At 34.7% G+C, this 20,602-nt stretch overlaps 1 protein-coding gene across 7 annotated transcripts in view; it reads right to left on the bottom strand.

Moving 5' to 3' along the window:
- Nucleotides 1-20,443, bottom strand: part of Ccdc88a (coiled-coil domain containing 88A) — a 126,074-nt gene extending 105,631 nt beyond the window's left edge. For 5 of the 7 annotated variants that reach the window (XR_007348067.1, XM_048804318.1, XM_048804321.1 and 2 more), the window contains exons 1-2: nt 19,547-20,441; nt 19,359-19,459 (exon numbers count right to left, since the gene is read on the bottom strand). Coding sequence is in view for 6 of the 7 variants with exons in the window: in XM_048804318.1 (XP_048660275.1) it covers nt 19,359-19,459; nt 19,547-19,609 (164 nt within the window). In the remaining variant the exon portion in view is untranslated. Of the gene's footprint in view, nt 1-19,358; nt 19,460-19,546 lie in introns of all 7 variants that reach the window. The other 2 variants (XM_048804316.1, XM_048804317.1) reach the window with 1 other exon arrangement.
- Nucleotides 20,444-20,602: the final 159 nt, after the last annotated feature.

The following is a 20,602-nucleotide window of genomic DNA, read 5'->3' as shown; positions in this document are numbered from 1 at the left end:
TTGCTTCATGAAGCCTGTCCATTTTATTTACTACTTCTTTTTTTTTTTTTTTTTGCATGTTGGGATGACTATTTTATTTTTATTAATTTATTTTTATTTCTTAATACATGACAAGAGTGGAATGCATTACAATCATAATTATAATTAAAAATAAAAATATTTATAATTAAATATTTATAATTCTAAGTTAAAATATTTATAATTGCTTATTATTTAGCAGAAGCATATTTAATAAAACTGTATTATATGTTGAATTAAATGCTAAGGATTCAGAGTCATAAGAAATCCATGAGACTAAGCATAAACCAAACAATATAATTCTTCTGTAACATCCCCATTCTTGTATTTCAAGGTATTTATTTAAGGGAACATCTAATTTAAAAACCTCTGTGTAGTAATTTAAACAAACTGAATATACTATGATTCTAAAATTTTCTAAAAAAAAAAAAAAAAAGAAAGAAACTGTGATCAATTAAGTATTCCAAATAGTACACTGTTACGCTTTTTATTTTGTTTAATATTCAAAATGCTGAACAAAGATTAATTCAGAATATATAATCATAATTAACAAAGTTGTTTAAGGCTCTTTAAATGCATACCTTTTTTAAAAGAATATATATGGAAAGGCCATTTTCTAAAATAAAAGATGAGCTATTAAATGGTACCTATGTACCATGTGCAGTATGAACAAGTACTTTTCTAATCATACACAGCTATTTCCAAGGTAACACAATCGCAGATCAAACAACCTTTTTTATAAGATGGAAATGAAAAATGTTTTAGTGACAAACAGTCTAGCAACATAGCTCAAATCTTCCAGTCAGAAGTTAAATGCAATATGGCAGTAAAAGAGAGCCTCAAGCAATTTTGCATTTATAAATGACCTATTTATGACAAGTTGCATTAATTTCAATTAAATAATAAACAGGTAATAGTATTATTTTCTACTGTATACATCTATTTTTAAATTAGGAGAAAAGATGAAGGAAAAGTTAGCAATTTTGCAACATTAATACACTGAGATTTAGTCCTTGCACAACTGAGGATTATGTCTTATTCATTGATTAATATATATGAGAAACAGAAATCTGATAGTTTTAATGGCTTTATGCTCTTCTATCCAGACTGCAAAGCTGTTGTGTGTCCTCTTGGACCATCTGTTCTGTGTTGATGCACCATCAGCGCTTTTGCTACATGTGTTCATGCTTTTGATCATGTCTCTATAATTTAAAACTAGTTGTATAGAATTTTGGGGTTTTTTTGAAATTTTTTGTTATATAAATACATAACTATGGAACTTTTGAAATAACTGAGTTTCATATCTAACTTAAAATACACATAAATCAGAATGTTTTATGAATATAGTTAATCTGGTAAATATTATCACTATCGAGGTCTATTGAAATATTAAGTATTAATACTTAGTATTAATCAGTGAAATAAATGGCTTTTTAAAAAAAAAAAAAAAAAGGTATCCTTTTTTTTAAAGGTAGCCCATAAACTTAATTAATTCACATTAATTCATCTAAAAATATTGTATTCTCACTGTCATACTGTTTCACAAATTTAATCACTACACATGGAAGCTAACAATACAACTTAATACTAATATAATCTTCTACAAATCTGCAGAATATTTTCACATGCATTAATTATTTTTATCTTTTTTAAAAAAATATATTTTAGGCATTGATGAAACTTTATGTTATTCATTTATTTATATGTGATGCTGAGGATTGAAACCAGTGCCTCACACATATGTAATATGGCAGTAAAAGAGAGCCTCAAGCAATTTTGCATATAGCTAGGCAAGTGCTCTACTACTGAGTCACAACCCCAGCCCCTATTTTGATCTTCACAATAATAAACATGTTTGGCACAGTATGTATTGTAACTACCACCTACAGATTTATTCTCATAATTTTAAACACACTGAATTACTCCTTTAAAGATTAAAGAAAAATCTGGCATCTTCTAATAAGTCCAAATCTGAGCTAATAGCCCACCAAGATATTCACTAATTTAATAAAAGAAGTAAAGCTTTATTTAAAAATTGCAAATGCACAGAAAACTTATTAAAATCCAATACTACATACATGTAACTTTGGTTTTATCTAAACTGGAGAAGATGGCTGAAGACGTACCCTTTATTTCCTACAGAATGGGTAAACATGAACCCTTCAAATATTAATCTATTCGTATTCTAACTTTTAGGTTTCAAAATCCTTTCCCACTGTTTAAAATTATTAAAGACCCCCAAATCTACAGAAATTTGCTTATTATATTTACTGTATTAAAAAATTTAACTTTATTAATTCATCTAAAAATATTATACTTACTATCACAAAGAGTATATTTAGAAATATATCTTTTCCAAAACAGAAAAAATATCAGTGGAAGTAACTTTTTTTTATCTTCCTAAATCTCTTTAATAGTTAACCAGGTGTGGTGGTGCATGCTTGTAATCCCAGGGACTCAGGAGGTTGAGGCAGGAGGATCAAAAGTTCAAGGCGAGCCTCAGTAACTCAGTAAGGCCCTAAGCAATGTTAGTGAGACCCTGTTTTAAAATAAAAAATAAAAAAGGGGCTGGGCTTGTGGCTCAGTGGAAAAGCATTTGCCTGGCACTTGTGAGGCACTGGATTTGATCCTCAGAACTACATAAAAATAAATAAATAAAGATATTGTGTCCACCTACAACTAAAAAAAAATGCTTAACAAATAAATAAGTAAATAGAATGAAAAAGGGCTAGGGTTGTGGCTCAGTATTCTTCTCTGACACTACAAAAATTCAGTGAGAGGTACCTGGTTGCGAGGTAAACTGTGACACCATATTGTTCAACTTTCCTTACTCTGACATTAAAAACCAATGGTCTATCTGGCATGCTGAATGGATGAATGTGGATTTCTTAACATCTTACACTAGTCATTTTGAAAATATTGGTTCTCTGAGTTTATAATAAAGATCTTCCAAATGTTAGCATATTTTATTCAGAATTTTAAAAAAATCACTATCACCTCTGACCTCATCAGAAAAGTCTTTAAATACTTAGAAACTGACAAGCTTATGTTTCCATAATTCAGATTTTATTATTGAAAATATAATCCGTTGTTTACAGGCTCACTTTAATTTTTTTGATAAAACATCTGCTCAATACTCAAGTCTGAATTTTGTCAGTGTTCTTTCAAATAAAAATATTTCTTCACAAAACAAAGATTTGTTCACCTTGCAACTCAAAACTCACACATATTTCCTTGAGCTAATCATACTTCATTATGCAATGGAAGTGTTTTATGTACTCTTTCCATTTTGTTCCACAGAATGTTAAAATAAACGTGTGTAGTCAAGGATCAAAACAATAAAGCAATCTTTACTGTTTCATCAAGGACATTTTTAAATCAACTGGATTTTTAAATTTTTACTTTTTTAAACTACAAATGCACAGTATGCAGAATACAATAACTACCAATACCAATCTGGTGCAACTCCTTGATCATGCCAAGGAGCCAGCAGTTTTACCCACCTTTACTTTTGCACCATCAGTGCTTTTTCAACACAGGCGAAAAAGGCAAATGACATTAATATTTTTATGAAAAGTATTCTGACCTGATAGACAACCTTCAAAGTGTCTCTGGGGTTGCAGAAGTCTATGGATCTCACTTTGAGAACCACTGAATTAGGCAAATCAATTCCTGACCTTGGTAATGGAGACCTAAGGACTTAGTATTAGGTTAACCGGTACCTTCATAAAGTGATGTGGTTAACCACATGACTAGTGACTAAAATGAAAAAAGACTGTTTATGGGACAAGTGAGTAGCACTGATCTTGACAGAATTTTTTTATCTGTTCTTTTTAGTTATACATGACAGTAGAATGTATTTTTGACATATCAAACATACATGGAGTATAACTTCCCATTCTTATGTTATACATGATATGGAGTTAACACTGGTCATATATTAATATATGAACATAAGAAAGTTATGTTCAATTCATTCTACTGTCTTTCCCATTCCCATCCCCCTTCCCTATCCCTGTTCTCCCCATCCAATCCAATGAGCCTCCACTCTCCTACCCAACCCCACCTAGTGTGAGTCAGCATCTGCATATCAGAGAGAACATCTGGCCTTTGGTTTTTTGGGATTGGCTAATTTCACTTAGCATGACAGCCTCCAGTTCCATCCATTTACCATCAAATGCCATAATTTCATTTTTCTTTATGGCTGAGTAATATTCCATTGTGCATATGTACCACATTTTCTTTATCCATTCACCTATTAAAGGGCACCTAGGTTGGTTCCATAGCTTAGCTATTGTGAACTGAGCTGCTATGAATTTTGATGTAGCTGTGCTGTGACAGAGTCTTTACCTGTTATCCTTATTAAACCTTAAGATAGGGTTACAGAGTTTTGGGTTTTTTTTCACCTTTTTAAAAAAAAAAAAAAATCAATATTCTAGGGCAGTATCTTTCCAAATATAGTCAGTCCTAGAGACTCAAGAAATGCCGAAATGGGCTGATGCAAAGTTAGGCATTTCCTCTATCAGTAACACACTTCTTAATTACTATTGCTTTCACTTCTACACTACTAACTCAATAGGATACAAATACTTAACCTAAACTCCCCCTCTTGGTAATTTCAACAGTTCACCTCTAAAATGAAGAAAATCTTTAAAAACTTTTTCCAAAGTATAATCTCTTCTAATCAACAAACTAAAATATATATAAAGACATAGAAACTGTCAATCAGTTTTTAAATTAGGTAAGAAATTGTTTTTCATCATCAATTTCCCTAATATTGAAAAAGTTCCCAGGCTGGGGCTGTAGCTCAGCAGCAGAGAGCTTGCCTAGTGTGAGGCACTGGGTTCAATCCTCAGCATCACATAAAAATAAAACAAATAAAATAAAGGCATTCTGTCCAGCTACAATTTTTTTTTAAAGTTCCCACAAAGGACAACTCTAAGAAAATGGATTCCCATTAAGAGTATAACACGATTACAACAATATTAGTTTGTCTTTTTCAGTGTACCAGAAAGTGCTCCAAAAGGATCAATGCTAACCACATTATAAAACCATGAATTAAAGGCAAGTTAACAGGTACCTATTATACAAGTACTGCTAAAGATAATAAAAAATAAAATAATATAATAAAAAGTAAACTAGAAGAGAAAAAGAGAGCCATGTCTAACAAGTGTAACACTGAAAACAAATGTGATCTACAAAAAATCAGTAGCAGTGTGCTTGGCTAACATGCACAAGCCCTGGGTTCTATACCCAGCACTACCAAAAAAAAAAAAAAAAAAAAAGGGATCAGCTCATGGTGTACATGNAAAAAAAAAAAAAAAAAAAATCATCAAGTTAATCAAGTTAGAGAAAAGGTACACATATAAAAAGGTAAGGAATTATTAATAGAAAACTTAAAGAAATTTGCAGCATGATCTACAATGGCCCAAGAAAAGTAAGCTGTTTGGGGATTTAAGTGTATGTGTGTGTATTTATCTGTCTGCCTGTCTATCTCCCTCTGTCTATCCATTCATCCATCTATGTATCTGCTGGTACTGGGGATAGATCCCAGGGTGTTCTACCATTAAGATACATCTTCAGCCCTTGTTTTTTGAGACAGGGTCTCACTAAATTGCCCAACCTGGCCTTGAACTACAGGTATGTGCCAACACATCCACCTCAGGGACTTCCAATTTATTAAATGGGTCAGTAATTTTTAAAAGATGAAACAATAAATGACCTAAGATTTAAGAATATTTTGAAAATAGCCATGAATAGCAAAACTGAGGATAATGGAATATTCAAAAGAAAAATGTAGACAATAAATACTGGACATTAAAAAAAAGTTTTTAGACTGGCACAGTGATACATGCCTGTAATCCCAGTGGCTCCAGGAAGCTGAGGCAGGAGGATCAAAGGTCCAAAGCCAGCCTTAGCAATTAATGGCAAGGCACTAAGCAACTTGGTGAGACTCTGTCTCTAAATAAAATACAAAATAGGGCTGGGGATGTGGCTCAGTGGTTGAGTACCCCTGAGTTCAATCCTCAGTACCAAAATATAAGTTTTTTTTAACATTAACTACTTGAAATAAATTTCTATATTGCACAATTAAGGAAAAAAAACACTCTGTAAAATCATGCAAATAAGAAAGGAATTTCTTCCAGAATACAATTCAATACAAGTAACATTTATAGAATAACATGGAAAGGAGTAATTATATGAATACTCTCAAATAACAAAAGTTTCTTAAAGACACAATGAATAACAAAAGTTTATTGAAGACAGCAATAGCTCAGATGAAACGCTGAATATTCACAATTAATAGAAATAACATTAATAAGATCACTAATTCTGAGTAATTAAAATGCAAATTACTTTCCAGAGAATTAAGTCTCCCAGATAAGTTATAGCCTATAAATGTAGTTGTCCAAGCATTCCAATGGCCCAAAAGAATCATAGTAATACATCCCTAAACAACTACTAAATAAATTTGAAAATGAAACATGCACTTTCTAAAACAAAATTTAAACAAGAGCACAAATATACTGCTATTGAAATGTTCTCACACAAAATTAGATGTCACTGTCAAAACATATTGCTGTTTCATACATTTAAATGGTTTTAGTTGCAAATAAAGAAAAAAGTATATATATTTTATGTAAAATTAAGTATCCAAATCTCATTTTTCCTATAAATATATATTTTAAAATATAATCTGTCTGCTCAGTTTCTTTTTTTGGGGGGGTGGTACCAAGGATTGAACTCAGGGGCATCCGACCACTAAGCCACATCCCTAGCTCTATTTTGTATTTTATTTATAGACAGGGTCTCACTGAGTTGCTTAGTGCCTCACCTTTGCTGAAGCTGGCTTTGAACTCATGATCCTCCTGCCTCAGCCTCCCAAGCTGCTGGGATTACAGGCATGTGCCAGAGTGCACTGGCTCAGTCTTAACCTTAGCATCATGTTTCATTCTTCCCTGTCTTTCATACACTGCATCTAAAATACTATCAATTCTTTTGAAACAGTTCTTGAATTTGCTCCTTCTCCAATAACCGCTCAACGTGATCTAGGACCTGACCACCATAAACTCAGATGTCATCTATCACTGCCCACTCATCCCCTTTACTTGCTCCTTTCTATTCCCCCCTATGATGATTAATCTGGATTGTCTACTTGACAGGACTGAGATGTCAAGGAAATGTCTAGGATTAGGAGACTTATGGGGGTATATATGAGGATGTTGTCAGAGATAATCAGCATGTGCAACAGCAAAGTGAGGGGAGACACCTGCTCCGAATATGGGCAGTACTGTCCAAAAGGCTAGGATCTGGGATGGAACAAAAAGCAGAAAAAAGGAAGAAACTGCAGAGGATGCACACTCAACTCTTCTTTAGAGAGTATGTCTATTGCTGATGGCATCATCCAAAGACATCAGACTCCAGCTTCTATACTCCTCCAATGTGGACTCCTACCAGCAATTTTCCACAGAGTTTCCAGGCCTTCAATTTCAGACTAGGGATACATCATTGGTCCTTCCTGTTTTTAGGCTTCCAGCTTCTTGAACTGAGCAGCTACTAGCTCCTCTAGGTCTCCAGCTAGCAGATGGCCTTTTGGGACTACCCATCTTCAGACGATGTAAAAGAATCTAATAAATCTTCTTTTATAATTATGTGTGTATATGTGTGTGTGTTTTCTTCTGTTGGTTCTTTTCCTTCAGGGAACCCTAATACACACCCTTGCTTCAAACACCCCTACATTCAAGTTGCATTGATTCAGTGATGTACTCTCAGTCTCACAATAGTGTACATAGTACAGGCTCAATAAAAATTAGATGAGCAAATGAATTCCATATCAATCTAATGTTTTAATCACGTAATAAGGAATTTTAAGTGGTTCTCCATTGCCTGCCATATACCTTCTAAATTATACCAGTTAATCTCCAAATTTCTCATAATCTGGTGTACTTTGCCTATGTGAATTTATACTCTGCTATTCCCCAACTTGAATCCTCTAATAAGCTAATCTCCTCACCATCTCTAAAATCATACATACACTATGCTTTTTCCTATAGCTGCTTCCCTAGCCTAAAATATCTTCCTCTCTTTATCTTCATGTACCAAAGTACAATCGTTCTTCAAGATTTAAATTAAATCTAAATTCCTCCATATACAGGTTTCCATGACTCTCCATGGTTTCCAAAGGTCAAAATAACTTTTGTAAACCTCACAGTTCCCTATTCTACTCCCATTAACTAATTAACACTCCCCCCACCCCACCCCTCTCTCAAAAGAAACCTTTAAATCTATACAAACTAAAGAAAAAGAGGAGGGGAAATCCCAAACTAAGAGATTTGTTTTCAAATTCACACTTTGGATTCATTTGTCTTAAGATATATATTCAATATTTAACACTAACATAAATTTAAAAAAATAAAAGGAGATACAAGATTTTGAATTATTACATGTATATTCTATTTACAACAGCATAAATATAATCTAATTCATTTGTAAAGATTTTAAACAAAGAGCTGGAAAAATTAAGTTAACTCTCAAATATGGGAAAACCCAACACCTCATTTTCCCTGAACATTTTCAGTTAACTGGAATTTTACTATAGTTCACCCTTTTTAAGCAGTGTTGGTAAAGATGTATTAGGGTATTGTCTCCATTAGGTTTTCTCTATAACTTCTTATCCTTCACTAGTTTATAATTACCAAGGTTTTAATCAAGGACTAGCACTCAATACTTAAAACTAAACCATCTTTCTTGCTCCTTCACCACCCTGGGAAAGAAAATAGTTATGCCGTCAATGATAATGTGAAGTTCAATTTCTTGTCCTAGTCTTCACTAGAAACTAGGTCACATTAAGAATATGTTATTCAGGGCTGGGGATATAGCTCAGTTGGTAGAGTGCTTGCCTTGCATGCACAAGGCCCTAGGTTCAATCCCCAGCACCAAAAAAAAAAAAAAAAAGAATATGTCATTTAATTTTTTTTCATTTTAAGACAAAGATTATATTTATATAAAGTTATAAACAGAGGGGCATGGTGGCACAAACCTGTAATCCCAGAGGTTCAAGAGACTGAGGCAGGAGGACTGCAAGTTCAAAGCCAACCTCAACAACTTACTGTAGCCCTAAACAACTAAGTAAAACTCTGTCTCAAAATAAAATATAAAAAAGGGCTGGGGAGGGGCTGGAGTTGTGGCTCAGTGTGTAGTGCTTGCCTAGCATGTGTGAGGCACTGGATTCAATCCTCAGCATCACATAAAAATAAATAAAATAAAGATATTATGATCATCTACAACTAAAAAAATATTTTTAAAGGAAGGGGAGCTGAGGATGTGGCTCAGTGATTAAGCACCCCTGGGTTCAATCCCTGGTACCAAAATGATAACAATAATTAAATAATAATAAATAAAGTTATAAACAGTTATCAGTTTTTTCCTTCCCCACTATTATTCTTTAGTTAAAACATTGTTAAAATTAACTATTTACTGCCTTATTTTCTATTTTAATTTCTGAATTAATCCTCATTTCTACTACTAGCAGCAATTAAAAAATCAAAGCTTCAAGAATAAGGAAGGAAGTTCCTTCTCAACTTTAATTATTATTTTCCTCTAAGTTCATTTTATCCACCTTTACACATTGGTCATCTTGGCTCTAATCACTATTCAGAATTGCAAAATCCAAAATCTCAAATTCTATTAAGTACCCTCTGAATTCATCTTCCTAGTCTTTCCACCCTCTCTCATTTCTTTTCTTCTAAAACATACTCTTCCTGCACAATTCTTGCAACCTCTGGCCTATCATCCTCTTCCTGAAGACATCTGCTTTTTCCCCTCACTTTAATGTTTATATGCTAGTCACCTGAGACCCCAATTATTCACTTAAGAATCTCTACTATTTTTTTTCTCTCATCCCATACTTACTTATCAATCTCCCATTCTGAATAAATTCTACAGACTTTTCTTTTTTGTCAGTTTCTGAATAGCTAAGCATTACTGGTTTACCCAACCATGATGACTGGCTCCTCTACAAATGTGTGGTTTCCCAATTTCAAATAAGCCATCAACCCTGCATGACTATACTTGTATTCATCTTTAACTCCCTTTGTGATTCCCTCCTATAATAGTCTTGCAAAAAGTTTCCACTTTCCTCAAAACTTCCTGATCCACCATTTTATTCATGCCCCTTTCTTGCTACTGTCTTTGCCTAAAATGTCTTTCCTTCCACACCCCCCAGTATTTAGAACTCCTGCTCAGCCCAATTACTCTTAGTTAACTTTTATATCCAGTTCAAATGCTACTTTCTCCAAGAAGTCTTTCCTCCATGTAAATCATCATTTTCCTCTTTGTACCAGCACTGTATTAATCACAATTTCATCATGTAGCATACTCTAATGCTTACATGCTCATCCCCCTTATTAGTGGACAAAGCATATTCCAGCACCTAGCAGACAGTTTTTTATATAGTAAGCGCTCAGAAACTATCCAATAAATGAAATGATCTTTGATGACTCACTCCTTCATCCCTGAGTATTGTATTCATATCCTATAAAAAAGATCTCTGCTGAGTCCTACTGTGGCCCTCTCGCGCCACACAATTCCACTAGGAAAGGAGTCCATGTAAACAGAAGGATGTACCTATACGTCACCAACTCTTCTTTTCAAATAACATTCCAGGTACCTAGAACTCTGGAATATCTTGCCCAATTACCTCTAACCCAATTTCTAACAGATGTGTTTTGAGGATGAACTACACTGCAGATGTGTACACCCTTGGGCCAAGGGGAAGCTGTCTGGAACAGGGAGTGTAAAGCTTGGATTCTAGACACACATGCAGAGTGTTGACATGCCTATGCATGAGACATCTTTATGGTGACAGAAAGAGCCAAGGGTGATGGGAGGAGAGTAGCTCCAACACATTCTGCTGTGAGTTTATAAATTCTAAATTTTAAATTTGAACGCTTCCTTTTAAGCCATTATTAAGATACATTTATTAAGATAAAAGACCATAACATGCCTAAGAACTTATTAGTTTGGTTGATAATCTTTAAATATTTAGACCTGTTGTAACAAACGTTTTCCCTGGGTTCAACAAATATTAGAAGCAGGCCTTCTTTCACTCAAAGTTGATGAGTTTCATCAACCTAGTTTTTTTGGGTTTTGTTCTTGTTTCTTTTAGTGGGTTGGAGACCAGACCCAAGGCTTCATACAGAGTAGGCCAGTGGTCTACCTCTGACCTAAGTCCCCCATCATCACCTTTTTTGAGACATGTCTTGCTAAGTTGCCCAGGCTATGCTCAAACTTGCAAACTCATGATTCACCTATCTCAGCCTCCTGAGTTGCTGGGACTACAGGTGTGTACCCCAATGCCTGGCTCATCAACCTAGTTCTGTTATTTATTGACCTAGCAAAATAGTACTAAGAAAGCATAGGAATAAAATCAGGAATAAAGAGAATATTTCAGGTTAAATCTCAATTTCAATAATGGGTTAAATACTACATTACATGACTGATCCAGGGCTTAACCTCTCAAGTCCATGTTTTTTACTTTTATACCACACTGTCTCTAAAAACAGCAAGTTCACTAATGATCAAATTGAGGTACAAATATCTCAATATCAAGTAAAATCTCAAATATTATATCCAAATATCAAAACTTTATGCCTAGACTGATATCAAACTCTTTCATGGATCCTGGGGTCCTTTTAAAAGAATATAATTATAAAATTAGTCTTACTTTCTATCTATACTGTGAGAACTAGTTTCTCATAATTAATACATGTTATAAAGGGAACTTTCAGTTAAAAAATTTATACATATTCCATATGTAGCAACCAACTCATTTGTTCTTCTCCAGGTTCTCATAATTTCTACAGTTTAACTAGATATGAGTTATAATGAGAATTAAGCAATCACTATAGATAGATCTTCAGTACAAAATAAGGCAATGTACAAAAATCTCAACATTCGGGACATTTCAACATCAGAAGAATTACTGGAAACTAAAATAAAAATGATTATATATTTTAATACCATACAAAACCATAGACCATGACCTGTCATTCTCACCTCCCATTAATGGAGACATAACAGGAGGAAAAATGTCCAATAAAGGTAATTGAAACAAATAAGAATACAGGGAAAGAAAAAAAGAAAAGGGGAAAATGGAAGACAAACTAAAAAGTAAAACTAAATTCTAGAATACTAAACAAGAGCATATTTCCAAAATTTTGAAAATTTATAAAATTATAATGTCTTTATTTATTCCTCAACATTTACTGAAAACTTACAGCATGCTAGATCCTATGTTAAGTACTGATAGTATATACAAGAAGTTACAAATCATTACACAAAAATGCTAACAAAAATCTAGAGCGGCAGCTACTCTGATGCAGGTACTACAGAATCATAGCAAAGAAAGCAATTAGCTTTACCAAGAAACTTTACAGAATGTTAAAGGATAAGTAGAAATATGCTTAACAAAGAAAGAAGGGAGGGAATCTAGAAGGAAAATATTATATAAATAATAATAAAAACAAAACAGGACTGGTGTTGTAGCTCAGTGGTTGGACACTTGTTTCACATGCGTGAGATATGGGGTTTGATCCTCAGCACCTCATAAAAAATAAATAAATAAAACAAAGATGTTGTGTCCATCTACAAGGCACTGGGTTCGATTCTCAGCACCACACAAAAAAATAAAATAAAGATATTGTGTTCACTTATAACTTAAAATTTTTAAAGAAGATATCAAGAGTTAACATTTATTAAACACTTACCATATGCTAAACACTGTGCAAAAATTATTTTATTTGATTCTCACAATAATCCTGTGATTCATTTTACCCCCCGTTTATAAATGAAGAAATTGAGAAGTTACATAGCTTGCTAAAGAGGTGACACCAAGTCAGATCATACAAAACTAAACTGTGAAACAAGTAAATATGTAGGTATGATGTAGCAAAGGAGAATTAATGACAGTAACCAGCACTGGAGATACAGTGGTCAACAAATGAGAAAACAGATACTATCCTGGCCTTAAGATTATGTCCAATCCTTCCTGCTTCTGAAGGAAACATTATCTCCCATTATAATGCAGGAAGTGAACTGTGGAGATACTAAAGCAAATTATTTAAGTTCACACACTAATAAGCAGAACAGCTAGAACTGAACCAGAGTCTGTCCAAATTCATTTCATGCACTGTGCTAGGAACACAGATGAAAGATACAATCCCTAACTTCAAAAAACTCACATGCTAAGTCAGTAGAGTGAAGCAAACCAAGAATTGTAATACAGTGAGATAAATGCTATAATCAAAGCATATGCAACGTCCTATAGAGGCACAAGGAATACATAGGCTAGCAGGAGCCAGGGAATGGCAAAGGAGGAGTGAAGGTAAGTAGAAGTCAGTTAAAGAAAGCAACAGTGAGGAGATATAAGTGTTCTAAGGGAGGAAAGAGTGTATAGAATGGCACAGAAACATAGGAGAATACAGTGTCTTTGGGAATTACAAATTTGCTGGATATTAGACCATTCAATGAAGAGTGGTACTAAATTAAAGAAGCTGGCAGCCAGATCACAAAGAATTCTAGATGCTTAAACAATGTGTTTATTCTGAAGACAATGAAAGATACAGATCATTTTAAAGAGAAGAGCGACATGGTAAAAATGTGTTTTAGAAAACTTCTTGTGATTATGGATCAAGACAACAAGTTTTTAAAGAAGTAATACATGAAACAAAACTGAATATAAACTATGAGTCCCACTGAGAAAAACTGAGGTAGATTGGGCTAATGTTAATTCAAAGTCAATGTCATACCTGGTAAAACAGCCTACATATTTTATGTCATTTGATGGTTATTAGACTCATAACATTAGCCCAATCTACTTTTTTTAAGGCATTTTTTTTAATTTTTATATTTGTAGTTGTTGATGGACCTTTATTTTTTATTTATTTATATGCAATGCTGAGAATCAAACCCCGTGCCTCACATGCTAGGCAAGTACTCTGCCACTGAGCCACAATCTCAGCCCCCCTTAATCTACTTTTGAAATCTCAAGATTTGATAGGAAAAAAGAACATTTCTCAGCCAACTGCCTGTATTAAGTGTTTCCTTAGATATACTTTATGAAGTTGATTCTCAGGAAATACCTAAACAGAAGTTGCATGATCAATTATCAGGGCTTTAATTAAAAAGGGATTTTTTAAGATGGGAATGTAGCTCAGTGCTGGTGCACTTATCTAACCCATGTAAGGCTCTTGGTTTGATCCCCAGCACTACAAGCATCAATCAATAAATAAAATTTTTAATAAAAAGGAATTTTCACAACAGATGATAAAGTTCCTTCAAATTCTAGATTCTAAAAGAAGAAAAAAAAAGTCATAACAAATATATCACAAGCAGCTGTTCTAAATAAGATCTCTACAGATACCTAATGAGGTTAAATCACAGAAAGCAGTTCTAAATATTGTTCTGACACTACTAATAATTTTCTTAGTATAAAACTCTAACATTTAAAACTAACATATCCACATTTTTAACAGCTTAGATAACATAAGTAGCACAGGTTTAAATTTTAGGATTATGAAATTAAATATGTCATAAATTCCTTAAAAACTTATAGTAAAATATATTCAACATTGGTTCAAAACTGTATGACTTCTCAAATAGAAAAAAAAATGTGTGTATATATATATATATACATATTTATATCTGCTTGACTGTCACCAAGTCTGATGTCTGGTAACGAATGCCAAGAAAAAAAATATTTCATTTGGTTAAAGTAGGAAAATGCCCTGAAGCATACAGAAGAGCTGGCCTATCATTCCTCATCTCTAAATAGCTTCTCCTTTCCCATTAGTTAAAGAGGACTGCTGCCATGTCACAAGCTCCTAGAGATTCTTTGACTCGAGGAGTTACTCAATGAAATCCAAGATTCACCTTTAAACACGGTGAATCCCAAGTCAGTGAACAGTTTCCAAAATTGTAAGACAAGATCAGAAAATAATGTCATTAAGAAGTCAATTCCTCATTTTCAGAGTCTGGGTCCAAAACAGTAACACCAGACTCACTAAATTAATCAATATACCTGTACTTAATAAACACTTTGAATGGAAAAATTCTATAGTAAGGCTCCTATAATGAAAGTCTATGTCACCTCTGAAAGCAGTAATATAAGACCAGCAGAGCAAAATGTAATTAAAAGTATATAAACAGATTTCCACTTCTGGCTAAGATAGAATAACAGGGACCAAATTTACTCAGTTGCCTGAAACAACTAGAAAAAGTAAGCCAAAATATATAAAACATTTTTTAAGACATTAAACATCAGGCAACAAAGGACAGTGATCTCTGTTAGATGAGAAACAGCCTGGGTCCAACAACTGCTCCAGCTTATTGTCTTGAAAAAGTTTCCAGGCCAAGGAATAGGCAAGAGGAAACCTAGGCAGTTGCAAAGTGGTCTCCTGAATTGAGGAGATACAATTAAATCTGGAGATAAGGCAACTGGAATACACAGGGTAGAGTACCTAAGAGCTGTATAGGAAGACGGTATCTCTCAAGTTTTCAGAGGAGTACTTACCACTGAGCCACAACCCTAGCCCCGCCCCCCAATCTACTTTTGAAATCTCAAGATTTGATAGGAAAAAAGAACATTTCTCAGCCAACTGCCTGTATTAAGTGTTTCTTTAGATATACTTTATGAAGTATATCTAAATATATATAAATATAAAGGACCTATCCAAGGATAATGGAAGAATCACCAATTCTATCATTAGAGGGAACAACACTAAACAATTCCTGCTCCCACTAGTCAAAGTACTTAGAAGGGTTCTGCCTTAATAATAAATACAACAAGTCGACTTATAAGCAAGTCTCAAAAAGATCAAAATTGTTTGCAAGTAACTGCATCCCAGAACAAAGTTCAAGATTTTTTAATTTAATGGAATAAAAAAACATTCAATACCAGCCAGGCAGGTGGCACAGGCCTGTAATCCAAGTGGTTCAGGAGACTAAAACAGGAAGATCTGAGTTCAAAGCCAGCCTCAGCAAAAGCGAGGCGCTAAGCAACTCTGTGAGACCCTGTCTCTAAATAAAATACAAAATGGGGCTGGGGATGTGGCTCATTGGTCAGGTGCCCTTAAATTCAATCCCTAGTATGCCATCCCACCCCCACCCTGCAAATATCCAATACCAACAAGGTAGAATTTCAAATATCTGGCACCAAATAAAAAAATAACAAGGCATATAAATACAAGAAAATACAATCCATAATGAGAAGAAATATCAATCAAAACCAACTCAAGGGGCTGGGTTGTGGCTCAGTGATAGAGCACTTGCCAAACATGCGTGAGGCAGTGGGTTTGATTCTCAGCACCACATATAAATGAGTAAAATAAAGGTCCATCAACAACTAACGACATATTTAAAAAAAAAAAAACCTCAAGGAAATGACACATATATAATTAGTAGACATGGACATGAAGCCAGTTAGAGCTCCCGTTATGTCCAAAAAGCTATAGAAAACATGGAAGATATAAATGATTAAATTTCTAAAGATGAAACAATAATGTCCAAAATGAAAATTAAGATGATGGGATTAAGAACAGATTAAAGGGCTGGGGGTGTAGTTTAGTGGTAGAGCACTTGCCTAGCACTGGGTTTGATCCGTAGCACTGCATTAAAATAAAGAAAGAAAATAAAGGTATTGTGTTCACCCACAACTAAAAAAAAATTTTTAAAAAGAGCAGATTAAACATTATAGAAGAAAAGATTAATGTACTTGAAGACATCAAATAGACTATGCAAAGTGAAACGAAGAAAAAGACAAAAGAAAAATTGAACATCAGTAATCTTTAAGACAATGTCAAGCAACCTAACACCCATGTAATCAGACTTCCAAAAGGAGGAAGGAGGTACAAATGTATATAATAAATATACATATTTGAAGAAATAATGGCTGAAAAGTTTCCAAATTTGATAAAAACTACAAACCCACAGATCCAAGAACCTCAACAAACTTCAAGCACAGGGTACTGAAGATAAATATATAAATAGTTTTACAAATGGTTCTTGCTCACAAATTCTATAACCAAATGTAATCTAGAAATTATTTAGACTAACGTTAACCTTTAGGTTAATTTACTGGGTTCAAGAGTTTCAACTGACACTTTCTTAATAAGGTACATTAAATCACATGCCCATCAGAAATCCTAATTTTAAAAAAATCCTAAGATTTCAAAATGTAATAACACAGCTTTTAAAATAATATATTGTTTATTTGCCCTATCACTGAAATAAAAGGTCATTAAAAATTTTGTACTTATCTGATTTTAGCAAATTAATTTTTAGAAAAGCAAAAACATACTTCTCTTTTATAAATTTTCTTTTCCTTTAATTTATATAGGTCATTCAGAACAGAATTAGGACACCAAAAAAACTTTTAAGGAACCTGAGAGATGGAACCGAAAACAAAGCAGCAGATTTGAGGTTTAGAAAGCAACCAGTCCTCTCCAAAAAAACCTGGCAACCACTATTTGGAACACCATTATTTTTCATTTACAAATGAAACACACACACACACACACACACACACGGATGTCATATATACACATACGTATGGATATATATAAACATATTTACTTAAATATAAAAGTGTACTCTAAGTGGAAATGAGCTAATTACTAGGAATCAAAACAATCTAAACATTCTTTGGGGAAAAAAATCAGCAAAAAAAAAATTAGAGTGGAAAACTAATATATTTCCTATTTTTTGTGAATACACATTTTTTAGCACACAAATTAAAATTTTCTGCCTACAAATAATCAAGTAAAGACACAGAGGGGGAGAGTTTTAAGTATCTATCATAATGGCTACCCTTCCTGTCCTGTGTTCCCTAAAATAGTCAGTTTGATCATTCTACCATTTTGTTCAGGAAATAGTATAATATTTCAAAGAAGAAGTTATTCCATGGGGTAGCTACTAAAAATAAAATACTAACGCTGGAAATAATTTATGTCTACTCTTTTTTTCTTTCTAAAGAAAAAAATATTTACACACATTTAGATTATGTATGTATTTCTTAGGAGGCCTGTACAAAAAAAGAACACATTTTCTGAAAAGTATAGTAACATAATACTTCCCTGTATGATTAACATATACATGAAAAACAACACAAGAATCTCTGAACACATAGAGAAGCTAACACTGGAACAATTATTTATGGATTTGACTTCTAACCTCCTTTAAAGACAAAAATATAAACAGAAAAAATAATTTTCAATGAAATACAGAATTGTTATTTTATATATAAAGTTATCACAAGTATTTATTTAAAATGTAATAAGTAACAAGTATTTATTTAAAATGTAATAATTTTACACAATATAAGACAAGAATTCAAATCAAAAGTTGCAAACTACTTTTAGAGTCTATTCATGAGAAATAAGGCTAACTACACATAATTCTAGACACAACTATAATATTCAATTTGATAATCTACATGGAAGTTTTTAGTATGTTTGTATGCTATAATACCTACAATGATAAAAATGGAGGTTTTATTTCACTGATCAGCTACTGATAGGCTTTCAATATCCAATTCCCATCTCAAAAACACACTGCTGCTTAATATTAATTCAACATTATAAACACAAAAACAAAGATTCGACTACTCAATCATCTGTCAAGACTTCAATTACTTGCATTTCAAAACCTTAAAAATACCTTTAAATGATTGACCATATATTAAGCAATCTCAAAATTCACACAATAAAAGTCATCTAATCAGACTTAGTTACTATAGGCATTTAAATTGCTTGCTACAGCAACAGTCCTCCTCACCAATCAGAACTGATGTTTAAAATTCTATCTTCTGAAATCTGTTATTACTTCATCTGTTTTGAAATTTGAGCCATTTATTCTTGGACACAAAGGTTAATCAGACACCATTTCTGCATCAAATGCACATAACTTCATAGTAAAGTCTTTTTCTTTTCTCTTGGAGAACCAGAGTCATATGTGTCTGTGTCTGTCTCTCTGATGCTCTCTTGTTTTACCAATTATCAAAGATGACACAATGTGGTTTGGATTTCAGTACTGAAGACAAATCAACGACAATAAAGGCAGAAAGAAAAATAAAAGTTTCACAATTTTAACAGGTAAAATTACTGGGCTGTGATAAATGGGCTGGGCACATATGATTATCACTTCTTTCGAGATCCAATTCTTAAACCACCTGAATTTTCTGCCAAAGAACCAAATTAAGGGCTTAAAACATAAAGTCTCCAAGTTCACAGTAGGTAATTTTTCAAGGAAAACAAGTTACCTAAAAAAAGAAGAAAAACACTTACATTTGGAGCATGACCTGGTTCAAGAATACCCCATCCACCAAAGCCACATATTCATCCAGGTTGGTCCCATTTCCTGCAGCCAGGGGTCCAAACGTTTTAACCTAGAACAGAAGGATCATTAGGACGTAAACGCCCACCTCCATCTCTGCAGCCACAAATAACACAGCAATAAAGGACATCCTACTTACCCAAGTGACCAATGGGCTGGTCATGAACTGCTCCAGAAGGGGAGTAAAAATTTCGTTCTCCATTTTACAGATTATGTATTCGAAAAGGGATTAAAAAAAAAAAAAGGAACTACCACAAAAATACGCCTAGGGAATTGGCCACTAAACGTTAAATAAGTAAGAAGAAATCAATGAAAGTCCATTTCGACAAGCGAGGAAAATCCCATCGAGGGGGGGGGGGAACTCTCCCTCCTCAAAAACCCCCGAGGGAAACGAGCCGAAATCCCGTGAAGCGCCTTCAAGAACCCCCACGAGCGGTAGCCTGCGCTGGAAATGTCTGTACCGGGCGAGGAGGGGCAGAGAAAAGGCATCTGGAGGAGGAGGAAGGGAAAGGGGGCTGGAGCAAGACAAAAAGCCCGTCAAGGTTGCCCAGCTCCTGGAGGAAGCGGACCGGCGAAACTGCCCCCGATGAATTAATCCCAATGTGGGCTAAATGAAATTCCGCGTCAGGAGTCCGAGAGGCCGCCAGGCTCGACCCCCGCGTTCCGCTCTACACGTTCCACCCACCAGTGGGCATGGAGACGCTTCGACCCGCAGAGCCTCCCCTGACCGCAGCCCCTCACCACCGACAGGCAGGGTTCGCCCCTTCCCCCCGAGCAGACACCATCCCTCCAAAGCTCTCACGCCTCGCCTCCAGCCCCCTTCCCCTGCCGGGGGCTGGGGGCTTAAATGTGTGTCCCTAAACCCCCGGCTGCTTGAGCTCCGCCAGCCTTTTCAGTGCGCCTCTGGGAAGCCCTGGCACAAAATCACCGCCGCACTCCTGCCTCCTCCTCCGCCCTCTCTGGAGGAGCCGGAGTAACGGCCTCAGAACCGCAGTGCCGCATCACACCCACTCCTCGCCGCCCGACCAGCACTTACGAGCCCGCCGTCAAAGGGAACGCGCTGCTCCCTCCGCGTCGATATCCTTCCGCCGACTCCCCGCCCCTCCTGCACCGCTGCCTCTGGATTGTGGGAGAAGAAAACCGCTGCATGAGCGCGTCCCCGAGCGCGCGCCCCCGGGCCGGCCCCGCCGCCGCC

Source organism: Marmota marmota, unplaced genomic scaffold (genome assembly GCF_001458135.2).
Source record: "Marmota marmota marmota unplaced genomic scaffold, marMar, whole genome shotgun sequence".
In the NCBI taxonomy this organism is placed as follows: domain Eukaryota; kingdom Metazoa; phylum Chordata; class Mammalia; order Rodentia; family Sciuridae; genus Marmota; species Marmota marmota.
Note: the sequence above shows the minus strand (reverse complement) of the source record. Positions and strands in the feature narration are given on the sequence as shown.